We start from the raw sequence: 16,510 nt of genomic DNA on the forward strand, positions 1-16,510 counted from the left end.
CATTTCCACATTCTGTCCCAGGCAACTACTCATGTGTCTCTTTAGATTTGCCTCTTCTGGACCATTTCATATGTATGGAACCATGCAAAGCGTGGTTCTTTGTGTCTTGCTTTTTTCACTTAGCATAATGCTTTTTTTTGGTTCATGGTCTGGGAATTGAACCTGGGTCTCCCACATGAAAGGTGAGCATTCTACCACTGAACCACCTGTGCACCCAGCATAGTGCTTTTCATGTTCATCCACATCATGCCATGTATCAATACTTTGTTCCTTTTTAGCATCAAAAGTATTCATTCCTCTGTATGGCTGCACATTTTTCTCATCAGTTGATGGATATTGGTTTATTTTAACTTTTTTACTCTTATGGATAATGCTGCTATGAACATTTGTGTACAAGTTTATGTATGGATATGTGTTTTTCATTTCTCTTGGGTAAATATCTAGAAGTAGAATTGTTGAGACCCTTAGTCACTCCATGTTTAAAATCATAAAAAACTATCAGTTTTCAAAAGTGATCATACCATTTTACATTTTGATCAGCAATGTATAAAGGGTCCAGTTTCTCCCTGTCTTTTCCTTATAGCCTTTCAAGTGGGTATGAAGTGATATCTAATGTGAATTTTCATATGCATTTCCTTAATGACTAATAGTGCCGCATATTTTCATGTGCTCATTTGCCATTTGTGTGTCTTCCTTGGAGAAATGTCTGTTTAAATACTTCGCTGCATTTTTAAATGGAGTTGTTTTCTTATTGAGTTGTGTAAGAGTTTGTATGTGTACTGGGTACAAGTCCCTTATATAATGATTTGCAGATATTTTCTCTCATTCTGTGGGTTGTCTTTTTCACTGAGTGGTGTCTTTTGAAGTAAAAAAAATTTTGATTTTGATGAAGTCTGGTACATTGCATTTTTTCTTTCATGCTCGTTTCATATCTAAGAAATCTTGCCTAATTCAAGGTAATAAGGATTTATTTCTGTGTTTTCTTCTAAAGAGTTTTATTGTTTTTGCTTTTACATTTAAGTCTGTGAGCCATTTGGAGTTGTGTCTTTTTGTTTTTTAATTTCCAAATGCACTTTTACAAGTAGTTATAGAACAAATTTCAAAGTTTGGTATAGGTTACACTTCTACAATTTCAGGTTTTTCCTTCTAGCTGCCCAAAACAGTAGAGATTAAAAAAAAAGATCAGTGTAATGATTCAGCAGTCATACTTATTTGTTAAATCCTTCCTTCTCTGTTATAACTCCTCCTCCTTCCTTGATTCTTCCAATTTTTAGAGATATTTGGGCTTTGCCCATTCTAACTTTTTCATACTGAAAAGGAGTGTCGACAATAGAGGATAAGGGAGATAAAACTAGCTGATATTCTTAGAGAGGCTGGCCCCTCTAGGTTTCAGGACTTATGTGGCCTAGGAACCACCTGGAGGTTATAGGTTTCTGGAGAGTAAACTCATTACATGAAACTTCTGTAGAATCAGAGCCCTGTGTGTTCTTGAGGGTTAACAGAAATGATGTTGGTTGGGGTTTGGCAAACCGAGGCAATTAATAATATCTAGCTGAAACTTACATAAGAGTAGCCTCCAGAATAGTCTCTTGACTCTATTTGAACTCTCTTACCCGCTGATACCTTATTTTGTTACAGCTTTCCCCTGTTTGGTCAGGAAGGTGGTATCGCTCCCATGCCAGGGCCAGGCTCATCCCTGGAAGCCATGTTTTACATTGCCAGGGAGACCTAGCCACTGATACCTTATTTTGTTAGATTTCTTTTCCCCTTTTTGGTCAGGAAGGCATTATTGATACCACAGGGCCCGGCTCATCCCTGGATATCATGTCTCATGTAGGAGGGGAGGGAAATGATTTTACTTGCAGAGTTGAGCTTAGAGAATGAGAGAGGCCACATCTGAGCAACAAAAGAAGTTTTCTGGAAGTAACTCTTAGGCAAATTATAGCAAGCGTCAAGATGAAAGTATCAGAGTTTTCCTAGGTGGGAAAGTTTAATAGTTCCACATTTTTTCTCCTGTTCCTCAAGGGACTTTGCCAGTACTTTTTAATAATCTGCCCAACATATTCTGGGATGATGAACTCTTAAATGATTTAGTATTTAAATCTAAAGTGGTGCTCTAGTTTGCTAGCTGCTGGAGTGCAATATACCAGAAATGGAACAACTTTTTAAAGGGGGGAATTTAATAAGCTACAAGTTTACAGTTTTAAGGCCAAGAAAATTTCCCAATTAAAATAAGTCTATAGAAATGTCCAATCTAAGGCTTCCAGGGAAAGATACATGGTTCAAGAAGACTGATGATGTTCAGGGTTTCTCTCTAGGCTAGAAGGGCACGTGGCTAAGTTGCTCAACTTTCTCTCCCAGCTTTTTGTTTCATGCAGCTACCCCTGGAGGTGTTTTCCTTCTTTATCTCCAAATATCTCTGGCGGGGGCGCTGCTTAACTGTGCTGTAGCTTTCTCATGGTTCTAAAAAGCGGCTCTCTCCTAAATGTTTCTTCTTTTAAAGGATTAATAGGTCGAGTCACAAGTCCATGGAAGCTATCTGATCAAAAGTTACCACCCACATTTGGGTGGGTCACATCTCCATGGGAACAATCAAAATGCTCCCAGCCAGCAATGTTGCATGAGGATTAGAGAATATGACTTTTGTGGGGTCCACCACAGATTCAAACTGACACAAGTGAATTTTAATTTTCTTTTTTCCCTTGATTTTATATTTAAGAGCAAGCATTAAGCAGAAATGATTTAACCCTTATGTTAGTCTTAAAACAACAAACTACATGAGTTGAGCATCAGTACATAGAATTTGTGGGACTCTGCTCAATTCCATTTTAGTAACAAAAAGTTTATAACTGTGTTTATTTTGCAAAGAAAAATGTTACTGTCCTTACATTGTCATGTATTACCCTATAATTGCTTTGTGTATACTACATTGTCCAACTAAAAATTTCATACATCCTATAGGACCAGATTCAGTGCTGAGTAACGTTCAGTTAATTGACTTGACTTTTTTGGGGGGTGAGGGGAGCAAGGAGTTAATGCCAGTTCTTCTAGCTAGAAGTTAATTTAATTCTAGAACAGTGGGGAACTGGGTAACGCCTACTATGGAATAAACATTTTGAATTTATTTATAGTTTCAGCATTTAGTTTTTCTGGAATCTAAGTTCCACAAGGAGAAATTTTACCACTGTATGGCACCTAGGATATCTGGCGGTTTTTACTGTGTGCTTAGATTTGTGGAATGAGTGAGTGAAGTTTAAGAATTCCAAGTGTTTTCTACCTACTTTATAAAACTGTATTCATAATTTAACTATTTTACCTGCAGTTTGTATTTCTTCTACCCATGAGACTTTAAAACCTTTAATGATCCCTTTAGCAGGCTTTTGTCTTTCTGCCTGATTGTACATTATTCTTTATTTTATCTCTATGATCCTTTTTAGTTCCTCTTCTCCAAAATAGGTCTGCAATGCAGTTTTAGGTGTAGATGTAATTACTGTATGTAAAAGTATAGGTATTTGTTTTAATTGTGTCATCTTCCTGTTCTAACTTGAACTTACCTTTTGCCTAATAATAGTATATTTGGCTTATGATAAATGTGAATGTCTATTTGATGAGTTAATTTAACTAGATTAATTTAGAGCTAACTAGATGATATCTGTTAATTGACTTTGAGCAAACAAACTCCAGCTCATCACTACATTTAACATGAATTGGCAAATAAGTGATTACACTATTTTATTCCTTTTCAAGTTGTGAAACTACCTCTTAATATAGTTTGTGACTTCTGACTTTGATCTGCAGGCTTAGATCAGATGATAATGGCTGCAATGTCAAACCATATAGCAACTGGTAATAGAAGTTAATTCTTTTTTTAAACTGTAAACATAAATAAAAATTCCAGTGTCCTATCATCTTGTTATCTTCCCTTGAGGCCACAATTTTGTAGTTTGTATATAATTTATGAAACCATTTCCCCATTGGTGAAGGTTTAGGTTTTCTCCTTTTTCTTTCTTTTTTTTCCTGTTGTAAATAACGCTGACATGAGCATTTAAAATTAATTACTGGCATTAGACATTAGTACTTCTAATCCGTCCTTGACAGTAATTCTCTAATTAGAGACCAGGGACTCTTTTAAGCCTCTGAGACCCTTTCAGGGTTGGTTGAGGTCAAAACTGTTTTCATTATAATATTAATATGTTGTTTGCTATTTTCACTTTTATTCTTTCATGCTTGCACCATGGAATTTTCCAGAATCTATGAAAAATTTCATTACTTTGTTGGCATTGTTTATATCGTGGTGTTTGTTTTTTTATTTTTTATTCCTAAGGTAATAGGTTTTTTAGAAATTAACTTAGTTTGTTCTTAGTTCTTCTATTGGACTCTTACTGGCTGTTTCCAGTCATGCCTGATATGGTCTCTGAAGCCCTAACTTTCAGTAAATTATTATTTTGAAGCTCTGTTTACAATGGGAATAAATAGTCTTTTCAAAAAGTCAGCTTTCTGTTAGTTATGAAGTTATGCTTCTTTCAGATTGAATTAGGTGTTGAGCATGGTGATTGGGATCCACATAAGAAGTGATACTAATAAAGTATTATAAAATACAAGATAGAGTATCTTGTCTTTTCAAAATAGAAAACATAATGGGTAACAACAACTATAGTGGATTGTGCTGGTATTGAAAGAAAGGGAGTGAGTGGTAGTATTGCTATTACTTTTATAAGAATTTAGCAAATATTCTTCAGTTTTCATGTTTTGCAAATTTGTAGCCCCAGAACTGTTAACACTAAGATAAAGCAATAAAGCAGTTCATTCTTAATCTTATTATAAGAAAAGTTTATCGGGCTTAATCTTAATATGTTTATTCATTCTCACTTTGAGAGAAGTATTCAGAACATTCAAAAATCCTTTATGTGTAATGGATCATCTTTTCTTGTACATGATATAAATGGAATTATCCTACTCAGTTCAAGCTCTAAATTAAACAATATTTTCCTCCTTTTTTTCAGGTTGTTAAAGGAGATGGGCTGGCAGGAAGATAGTGAAAATGATGAAACATGTGCTCCCTTAACTGAAGATGAAATGAGAGAATTCCAAGTTATTAGTGAACAGGTAAGAAAACCTGAATTCTAAAGTTCACTTTTAAATTGCCTTTCCTTATCAAAACAACATAATTGTAAGTAAGCCTCCTTCCCTCACCCCCTACCCCCTTTTTAAAGATACATTTTTATTTAGGAATTTATTAGATATCACTTTGCAGGTCAGAGTTGTCTTTGTTTTAAAACAAGTCTGCAGTGATGACTCCTTTAAACCTATGGGTATGCAATAATTAGCAATTAGTAGGTTAACAATGTCTGTGATTTGTCACTCTCCGGAAAAATTTTTTTTTAAACCGTGCTGATAAGAAGTAGAGAGCATCAATAACTTCCCAAATATCTTAACATTATATCCTTTTTCATGTTTTAGAACATCATATTTTATTTCCCTATAGCTTCCTTTTTGAAAGTGTTTGTAAATGTTTAATACAGCATTAAAAAGAGTAGGTGTTTTTCCACATCCAGTATAGTTTTGTTTTGGTTTTTTGGTTATGCTGTATGGCGGGGGTCATATTTCATTCTTTCTCCATGCCAGTATTCCATTATTGCAGCACAATTTGTTGAATTTTTGTTTGTTTGTTCTTTCTTTCTTTGCTTTGTTTGTTTTTCAGGAAGGGCATGGGCCAGGAATTGAGCCTGAGTATCCCACATAGCAGGGGAGAATTCTGAACTACCCTTTAACTACCCTTGCACCCCAGTACAATTTTTTAATAGTTCTATTCATGCAGAACTTATTTTCTTTACAAAGATGTTGTAATTGATTCTGAGGAAATTAGTTATCTTAACGTAATAATACAATTGATTCAATCATCCTATTTTTAATTTTTTATTCATAAGTTCTTTGTGAACCTGACAGTAGACAATGGTTTTGTAGATTTTTTGGTGTTTTTTTTTTTTTTTTTGTATCATATAATTTACATACAATTTATGTTCAGTAAAATTGACTTTTAAAGTGTACAGTTTTGATGAGTTTTGACAAATGTTGTATATGTTTTTGTAGCTGCCACCATAATCAAGATGTAGAATATTTCCACTGTCCCAGAATGTTTCCTCATTACCCTTTGCTTTCAGTCCTTTCACCCCCTCGCTTTCAGCCCTTTACAACTGCTGATGTGCTTTTCTGTCTATATGTGTTTGCCTGTGTGTTTTATAAATGAAACCAACTCTTGTGTATTTTTTGGGTCTGACTTTTTTCATGCTTTTGAGACTCATCCTTGTTGCTGAGTACCATTCCAGTGTACAGATTTACCACTTTGTGTGTCTGCCTGAAGGATTTTTTTGAAACCGAAAAAAGACATGAAAAATCTACTCTGTACCATAGGGTAGTCATGCCAAGGAAAGCAAAATACTGTCTGCCCAAAATAATTGGCTTTAAAATTAAAACCTTGTGATGACTTGGGCAGGTAGATAAAACACTATTGGTTTATAATAATTAACTGATACCAATTAGGTCATTTTGTACATTTTGTGGGTTAGAGATCAAGGGAATATAAGTATAATGTCCATGTTTTCTGAACTAATAATAAAACATGGATATATTTATGTTAGTAATGACAGACTATTTTGACATTTAGATGTTTGGGAAATCATTAAGGGCTGATGTTGTTTATGAAAGGTTTTATACTGAAAGGTGGGAAACATTAAAAGAAGGAGGAGGAGGAGAAGTGTTAAAGTCGCAGTGACTGAGGATTATCTGAGTGAGGTAGCTTGTGTTTTCTTAGTAAGGATGGTGAGGTCATTCGTTTGAAGTGAAGGGTGGTATAACATTGGCGAGTTTTGAGATTTAAGCAGGATAGAGAAAAACTGCTGTGGAAAATAGGAAATTAAGTAGGAGAAAAAAAAAGAAATTTAAAGCTTAGACTCTAGACTTGTTATTTTTCATCATCACAACTACCAGAGTGAAGACCACTCAATATTAGCCATAATGAAAGTGGTTCTTCCAATTTGGACCTTATCCAAGTCATCTGTTTATTTAATCTATTTATTTTTGACTTTTCAGTTACAGAAGAATGGTCTGAGAAAAAATGGTATTTTGAAAAATGGCCTGATCTGTGACTTCAAGTTTGGACCCTGGAAAAACAGCACTTTCAAACCCACAATTGAGAATGAGGACACAGAGACAAGTAGCAGTGACACATCAGATGATGATGATGTGTGAAGGATTTCCTAACAGCTTTAGAAAATTTAGTGTGATACATCTCTCATATGTATGGGGGTGAATTGTAAAAATGAAGAACTATAATTTATGTAGTAAAATTCCCCCATTAGAAGATGATTTTTGGGGGGGGACTTCAATATGAAGAAAACCAAGAATGTTGTGTTGGGCTGTGTTGAACATTATTTCTTTGTAAATGAATGTTGTAGAAATGAGGACTTTGGTTGATCCAACATTGACTTTCTTCATCACTGCAGCATTTCTCTGACTAGCAATGTGACGATGTAACAAATGAGATTTTCTCATTTAATAATAAAAAATTGTGTAATGTTTTGCAAAGCTTTGTCTTAAAATGTCCAGGTCTTAAGAAAAAAGGCAGCTTAAACTGTTTTGCTTGCAGAGTCATATCTTTTTCGTACAGTGGAAATCCTCAAGTCCACTTTGTGCGCCCTCCCCCTCCCTCCCAAAGGACAATGTAGCATGTTGGCTAAAACTGGAGCACAGTGCACTAAAATATTAAATTTCCTGATCTCAACTGTTGTACTAGTCACCTATAAATTGCTCTTTAGCCATTTGTAGTGCAGTAATGTTACAGGAAAGACTTGCCACACTTTCTTCCAAATTTGAGAGTTGATTTTCAAGAGCTTTATTTGGGTATGTTGTCAGACCAGGATTTTCAGAGTTGATGGAAAAGAGTCTTGTGGGAAAACTTATTTTGATAAATTACACATGCAGAAAAACTGATCACACTGACTGGATCTGTCCACAACATGGAAATAAACTGGATTTTCAGAACATTGTCTTTCTTTATAGTGTTCAAGGTATCGGTCTTTAAACCCAACCTGCTTTACTCACTTATTAAAACAAAGTATACTTTCTTCATTAGAGATGATGATTACTGTCTAAGTTTTGTAAAAGAAAGCTATGGATAACAGCCTTTTCATTATTAATGGTTTAACAACCATATTTAATGCATGAGTGTTAAACAGCCACTTTATTTTGATTTGCACATTACTTTTAGAATCATTTCTCTTTTACTGCTAACTAGAAGAGTGTTTTTGGCCCTGTGTATTTGTATTTTTAGTTTTCTAGCTTTGTCTCCCCCCATTTGCTTTTCGCTTCCCCCATCTCATCCCCATGTTTAAATATGTTCTAGTTGTAAATTATAGAGTATAATGAAAGCAAAAGTACTTTTAGGTTTTTATGTCAGGTTGTTCTAATCTTAAAAAGGTTTTGTTTGTTTTTTAACAGTGTGTTTTCTCTAATTGCTTCAGTGTTTTTGCTGTTTCCAGTTCTCCAGCTTTCACCAGAAACCAGAATTTTTTGTTTCCACTGAGACTGGTAGTGGTGAGGATATTACTCAAAAAGAGCACCCCCCCCCCCCCACACACACAACTTTTGAGGAAGAGTTAGTGTTAACAGAGTATTAAATGTATCTTGGTAGATTATCTTTTAAAATAGGTATTTTATTATGTACTATGTCACAATTCAGTCTAATCATCTAAAGTTAAATGTAGCCGCAAGAGAACCTAAAACACCGTTCTTTGATTAAGCTGTCAGTAACACTTAATTTGAATATTTTTTAGAACTCTTATGTTAACACTTTTCGTTAATTGATTAATGAAGTCTATCACATGCAAACTATTTGTCCCTCCCCCCCCCCCACAGGTACATTTAAAGTTTTCTAAATTGCTTTCAGAAAAGATTCTTTACTTTTGTCATCTTCCTCATATTCAGATGATTCTTTCTGCCTTAATTCCCATTTAGCAACATTTAATATTTATTGTGCTTTCATGCATTGTGATGTGGGGCATGTTTAGTAGTTTGAGAACTTTTAAAGCTAAGTAAGCGTAATTTTAACTTACTGTGTAAATTATGGGCAGCTAGTAAAGAATCTGGACCACATTGTTTGAAAAGGAGCTCATATACAGTACAGAGACTAGTGTGGAAATGTTGAGCTCAGAATTAGGCCACTGGGATTGGAAGTCTGGAAAAGAAATACTGTTTTGGCTGATTCAAACTCAGTTTCTCTGCAGCAAGTTTTTTTTTTTTTTAAACCACTTCACTGAGATATAAATTGACTTACATATATTCATGTTTAAACTACATGTTTAAAGTATATAATTTGATAAGTTTTGACTTACGCCCATGAAACCACCACAAAGTAGTGCACATATCACCCCCAAATTTCTTGGTGTCTTTTGTAATCCCTCTCTCTCACTACTCCCCCATTTTGTAGCAATTCTTTGTGTGTAAAAAATGTAACTAATGAGCAAAAATCTTACAGCAATGGATTTTAAATAGTACTGGAATATTGTATCTTATTTGTTTGAATTTAAGATAAAGATTAGAATAATTTTAATTTCCGTAAATATATTTCTATTAAAGTTGAAATAAATATAGAAGTGTTAACCTAAAAATAACCAGATTGATTTATAACATCAGATTTATAGAAAAATTAAAGTTCAGTATATTGGAGGACCTGCTGCCTAGAAAAATATCTGTAGAACTTTTGTGCTGCGAAATTGTTTATATGTACTGTTAGAATTATTCTTTGGTTATATAGACATTCATATTTTAAGTATTTTTAGGGATATGTCATAAATGAGTTGTTTTTGAACAAAGAACCATAATTTTTCTTTGTCCCTATTCTAATCACAAACTTTATAAATATTATTTTATTATGATGCGCTTTTATTAAATATAGTGTGGTCTGGAAAATAATTTACAGATATCCTACATTAGAAAAGGCACACAATGTTGAAATTTTTCTGTAATGTGAGGTTTTTATTTTGACTTATACAATAAATTTAAGGATGCATTGCTAGGGCTCTTAATTATTAGAATATAATTAATTGAGAGCTGGGTATTGTGCCTTTTTTGGAGGGGAGGGCAGTTGTGTGTCCTTTATGTGCTTAAGATTATAATGCTTACTTGGTTGAGGAGGGGCAAGACATTTCAAACAATAACAAAATCCCTAAAAGCCCCCAGTGCTGCAGAGAAGTTTCATTTATTTTGCAACTAAGTGTTGTCTTAGAAAGCTTGGGTTTATAAAAATGATGGGGTTCCAAGGAGAGCTGTGATTGTTTGAATAAATAATTATGGGTATCATGGGACACCTGGACCTGAGAATTCTGTGACTCAGGGTTTGGGAATGCGTACTTCAGTGATCACCTACTTTTGGAGGTTTTGTTATTGTGAGTTTTTCTTGTTTGTGAAAAATGCCTGTGTTGTTAGTCATTTGCTGCCAGTTTATCCTGTAAATTCATTTTACCTACTCTTAAGTAGTGTTTGTTTTGTAGAAACTTCAGCTGGCTCAGTGAAAGTTTAGAATGTGTCAAGCCATTAGGTCTGTAACTCCTGTGGCATGTTCAGTGCAGCAGTGTATTGACTAGTTATTTACAGTAGTTATCAAACTACTGTGCAGATTGGAATCCTTTGTGAGCTTCACAAAAATACTGATGATTGTACCCCCACCCCTGGAGGTTATGGATTAATTGGACTGGGAATGTAGCCTGGTCTTTAGAATATATAAAAATCACCATATGATCCTAATGTTTATGCTATAGTGGAAATAATCCCAACCTGGGCTTAAAACCAAGCTCAGGCCTTTATTACCTGTGACCTTCATCTAGATATTTTAATCTCTTCTGACATTGTTTACTTTAAAGAGTTTTTGTGAGCATGAAAAATAATTACAAAAAGCACCTGGAGCAAATTTTAGGCACATAGGTGTTCCATAAGTTTTAACATTTTCTGTTGTTAACACCATGGTATTCAGTCCTCCCCCAGTAATATATAGACTCAATTTTTTTAAACCACATATTAGCAGGTGAAAGAGGCAGGTGCTATTCTAAATAGTTGTAAACAGTGTGAAACATCTGATCGAGTTCTTATAGTGAACTAAAATGGAACTATTTCACCTCTGCTTCATTTATTTGGTGTTATCCTCAGTTACTAATTAAGCGAGTTCTTTGCTGATTTGATTTTACTAACCTTTAAAATGACGTTTTGCAGTTTCCTGAATTTTAATCATTGAACTTTTATGGTATTTCATGTTCTTGTGAATTGGTTACCAAAGATAGGCTTCAGTGCTTCAAATTATAAAAATAGCAGTTCCTCCAAAAGTAACAAATTCATACTGTTTGTGGAAATGAGATAAGCACCATCATTCTAAGTTGGAGTTTGAATTGCTACCTCCACCCATTTCTGAAGGTTTTCTATAATTTTCTGGGATGCTAATGATGAGCAAAGATAATGGACTGGAGAATTGTGATGAGAGGGTGGTAACTTTTGTCTTTCCTCAGCTGTTTTTCTTTTCTGAATGAATACGCTCTCCATCATAAAACAAGTTCACTAGCTCTTGGTGACACTTGGGAAAATTAGGTTGTAAGTGTAAGGTTTATGATATTTGTAATGCCATTTTTACTTTGATACAAAAGTTAGTGTTTTCTCAATAGAGAATATCCTTTTTTCAGGTTGATGCTGTTTAAAGATTTCTTCAAAGATGAGAAAAATGAAAATCAGCAATTGATTAATCCAATGATAACCCAATTAATTGCCCCTCAACTTGTCAATTAGGTATAATTGCTTCATGAGTTGACTTGGTGAGGTGAATAAGTATTAAAATTTTTTGGAGTGAATATTTTCTTTCTCAAAGGTAGACTTAATGCCCTGACAGGTTTTTCCTTCTTTGGTGAGTTGAACTATTTGGCAGAATAGATAAAATCTGGGCACTGATAAGTAAGGTATATAAAGCAAGGCTACTATCCCCAAATAATTTGCATATCACCAGTTAAGATGTCAGCAATTTTCTTTTTGGAGATTGTTTTCTAAATCAGAGTTTGGCAAACTTTCCCTGGAAAGGGCCAGACAGAAAATATTTTAGGACACAATCTATGCTGCAGCTACTGAACTCTGCTGTTCTAGGAGGAAACCATCTGAAGATTATGTGAACAAATGGTTGTGTCTCTTCAATAAAACTGACTGGCCTGCGGCCTTAATATATTGATTCCTGATCTAAATCTTGAAGAATAGTTATCTGGAAGTTTGATAAGTAAAGTGATAGTTGTATTCTGGTATTTGGTCTTTGCACTATTACCTGATGATTTTTCAATCTTGCAAAAAATGCTTAAGAAAATGCTTTTTCCCAGTTTCTGAAACAATGATACTGTATCCACACTAGCATAAATATATTGCATTTGAAATCACAGTGAAAGAAGTGTGATTTATCAATGCAATACGAATACTGAAAATGGGAAAACGAAGACACAGATTGTGTGTAGTAAATTCTTTACTGACTTGTTCTGTTAGCATTCTCTGCTTTGAATGTTTATAAAGGTGAAAACTTATTTTCATTCTCAGTTTGATTGTGGCAATAGTATGGACTATTTATTTTAAAGGAAGGGAATTTGCTTGACTTTGGTGGATTATTATTAGTGCCAAAGTGGTGGTGAGGGGAGTTCTTGGCAATGAGTACATTATCTCTCTCTGAATCCGAATTGGGAACCAAAAGCATTCCTACCAGCATCAGGAAATAATCCAGTGGGACAAGAACTTTGCAGCAAGAAGTGAGGGTCCAAGGTTTGGTATTGGAAGCTATTATAAGGCAACAGGTTCCTAGAATTTTGGTGCCTGCATTTAGTCAGGTGTTAAGAAACAAGACTCAGATAATGGCACAGATAGCAGTAGGTAATGAAAGTAGAGTTCACCTCAATCTGTAGTGCTTGCTTCTTGAAGACAGAACAAGGCACAGAGAAGAGGGTAATTCTGTAATTCTTACTGGGGTGGGGTTAGGGGAAAGATGTTTTTGATGGGAGAATGAAGTAAAACCAGGCTAGATGGATTTGAAATGTAGGAACTAGACCTAGGGGTCATCTTACTGAGCCAGGGAAGCTGCGGAAATAATGCTGCTTAGCTTCTCTAGAGGTACTTCATGAGATCTAAATTCATAGAAGAAAATAAGGAACACATTGATGTGGTAAGCACTGAGAACCCTACCCAGACCTAGCTAGAGGCAGGGTAAACAATTTAACTGGTTCCAAAGTTAAAGTAGCCTACAAGGAACTTAAGATACAGGATGAATGGGGAGAGAGAAAGCCTCTGCTTATTTACATTTAAATGTGATAAGTGACTTCTTTAGTAGTAAACATTTCTTGTATTTACAACTTCCCAAATTAAAACAAGCAGGGAAGTCAGTAAAATGAAGGCCCATTGTGTGCCAGGCCCTGTGCTGAGGGTACGAAAAATAAAGGTGACAGCCCCTGTGCTGAAATTGAGCACAGATTTCTAGGATAGATGGACTGTAAATGAGTTTTCAAGTATGGCTAGGGTTAAGGGCTCAGGGAAGGCTTTCCAGAGGATGGCATTGCTAAGTTTTGATGAATGAATAGTAGTAGCGGTGTGACTATCCTGAAGGGAGCAGCAGTCAGTTGGATGGCGCAGTACCAGTGTGTCTTTTAAAATACAAAGTTTGTTTATCTTGATTTTACGAAATGTGACTTTAGGGGAAAATAATTCTGAAGCAGTAATAGTGATTTGCCTTGGGTTTTAGCTATTGATTTTTTCCTGCAGAAATTGCAGTTGCTAACTGATAATTTTTCAAGCTATTCTTTTTGACTTGGAGGTACTTATATAGAGATGTTAGATTCTCCTAATATATCCCACTCACTGCAGGCTGAGTAGTTTTTTTTTTTTTCTTTTGTAATTTTTTTGAGGCGTATTAACACCCCACACATATCGTGAAGAATACATCACTGGTTACATTATTATCACATAGTTTGGGTGTTTTTTTTAATTTTTTATTGTATAGTATAGCATATACAAAGCAAAGAAGTAAAAAGACAATAGTTTTCAAAGTACCCTTCAGCAAGTAGTTACAGGACAGATCCCACAGTTTGTTACGGGCTACTATACAATCTCTCGTATTTTTCCTTCTAGGTGCTCCAGAATATAGGAGGCTAGAGGGCTTAAATATATATATTTTTATCATCACAATCGACCTTTTTTCCTTTTTTTGTGAAAAAATAACATACAAAACTATAAATTTCAAAGCACAGCACCACAGTTAGATGTAAAACATTTCACCAGTTTAACATGGGTTACAGCATCACAATTTTAGGTTTTTACTTATAGCTGCTCTAAAATATTGGAGACTAAAAGAGACATCAATTTAATGATTTCAGCATCCATATTCATTTGTTAAATCATATCTTCTCTGTATAACTCCACCATCACCTTTGATCTTTCCATCCCTCTCTTTAGGGGTGTTTGGGCTATGGTGATTCTAAATTTTTCATATTGGAAGGGTCTGTCACTAATGTGGGGTAGGGAGATAGAACTATCTGATGTTCTGGAGAGACGAGTAGTTCTTACTTTAGGGATGTCTGTCTTGCTGAACCTGTTTAGCACAGGCATTCTTGGATGAGTCATCGTTTTGGCTCCAGAATTCAGGATAAGTTTTCTGGCCAAGCTATTCTGTACAAAAGAAGGATGTGAATGTAGGGGTCCCCAAAATATAAGACAAGTAGAGGGCAGGTAGGAAAGCTGTCATTTGAAGGGCTGTTAGGAAAAGAGGGATTAATTAGGTAGTGACTTTACGTAAGCTACCCAGCTTGCATGTATCTTAATTTCCTTATGGGTAAAATGGAATGCTGTTTGAGGTTATGTCTTAAAATTGTTGGAAAGACTAAAATAGCTAATACGTGTGGAGTCCTTAAGAGAACTTGGCACATAGTCAGTGTTTATCAATATTAGCTTTTGCTATTTTTATTTTGTGTAACAATGGGGAGAAATTAGTAAGATGTCTTTCTAAACAAATGTCTGTTCCGTGGATTGAACTGTATGGTTATCAAAAACTTACACACGTTGTCCACTGATGCCTGCACCAATTGCTGGAGTGTGATTAAAAGGATTATTACTCTTTCCATTTTTTATAAACTGAAGCTTAAAGCAGTTAATAATTTGTCCAAAATTATCCTCCTGGAATGTGGGTGCACCAAAACTTAAATGGAGTCTCTTAATTTCCTAATTCAATGTTCTTTCCACTGTAACAGTCCCCCTTAATTGAAGCAACTAGGTAGGCCAATCTGAGAATGTGGAATGCAGATTTCAGCTTACTGAGTGAAGACTCTTTATGCCAGAGTGGTTACAAAATAGTTTGGCTTTAGAGGAAGGAGGAGTAGCAGTATTCAAGCAGGAATTGTGACCAGTTTTCATGGATACTGTGAAGGACTTCATACCTTTGGGAAAAACTTGACCTAGATGACCCTAAGGGCCCTTTAGATTTGGTTTTATAACCTTAAGGAGATGAATGAAGTCTATCAACTCATATTTTTTAAATTGTTATTTTTCATTATAGCTCATCAAAAAGTCATAAGTAACTTTAGGTGCTTCTCCCTTAGATATTCTGGTGTAGCTTATTTGCCTTGTGCTTTTTAAAGAGCAAAATACAAGTAATATGACCTGGAATATTTAGCCTTATGTATTTGTCTTGTTTCATTACTCAAAATAGTAAAATATGTAATCAAGGAGTCAAAATTTAATAAAATTAATTTTTTTTTTTTACTGTTTTATCACAGGATGTTCTTAAATGAAACTGGCATTACCCCCTTTACTACAAGTACTTGGAAGTGAAGAATACACTGATTAATACCGTGTGGTGCCACTACTTTGATTCATGCTAAAGCACCAGCAGTTTTACCCATCATTTTGCAAACCAAGTGATTAAAAAGTTATTCAACACTTTAACTATTTGAACACCACTTGTGTTTATTGGCAACTATTCACATAGAGATATTCTTTGTTAATTAATTGGTGCAAATACTGGATGAATGCAAGCAAAACAGCAACTCAAGACATTTGCAGATTTGTTCATCTGTAAGGAAAAGTACAATATTGCAGATGAACTGTTAATTCAGTCTTCAGGTTTGCAATGGAATATTTAATACGATGAAACTGTATAAGGACTTTGTCTCAGCTAATGTGTGGATTTTTCCAGTTGATGCAATACAATAGATTATAAGATATTTAGTGCTTGTTTTGTTCTTAGTTTGGAAAAGCTGTGACAGTTTTTGGCTTTTAAAGAGCATAACAACTGAGTTTATAATACTTCCCCCTTTTCTTTTGTTAAATAAAAGTAAAATGGCCACCTACATCGGAAAATGTCAGGAGAGGCCTACTTTTGGAGACATAGCAGGGACTTTTTCCCAAGATAAAATCTGGCCAAGGACAGAACTTGGAGAGCAGTCCCAACAAGGTTGCAATT

General features: G+C 34.9%; 1 protein-coding gene across 6 annotated transcripts in view; it reads left to right on the forward strand.

The window, feature by feature from the left end:
* GPBP1 (GC-rich promoter binding protein 1) overlaps positions 1–7,584 on the forward strand; it is a 125,728-nt gene extending 118,144 nt beyond the window's left edge. For all 6 annotated transcript variants that reach the window (XM_077117199.1, XM_077117201.1, XM_077117200.1 and 3 more), the window contains 2 exons: positions 5,004–5,106; positions 7,090–7,584. In XM_077117199.1, coding sequence (XP_076973314.1) covers positions 5,004–5,106; positions 7,090–7,248 — 262 coding nt within the window. In that variant the 3' untranslated portion in view covers positions 7,249–7,584. The remainder of the gene's footprint in view (positions 1–5,003; positions 5,107–7,089) is intronic.
* The last annotated feature ends 8,926 nt before the right edge of the window (positions 7,585–16,510 follow it).

Source organism: Tamandua tetradactyla, chromosome 9, assembly GCF_023851605.1.
Source record: "Tamandua tetradactyla isolate mTamTet1 chromosome 9, mTamTet1.pri, whole genome shotgun sequence".
NCBI lineage: Eukaryota > Metazoa > Chordata > Mammalia > Pilosa > Myrmecophagidae > Tamandua > Tamandua tetradactyla.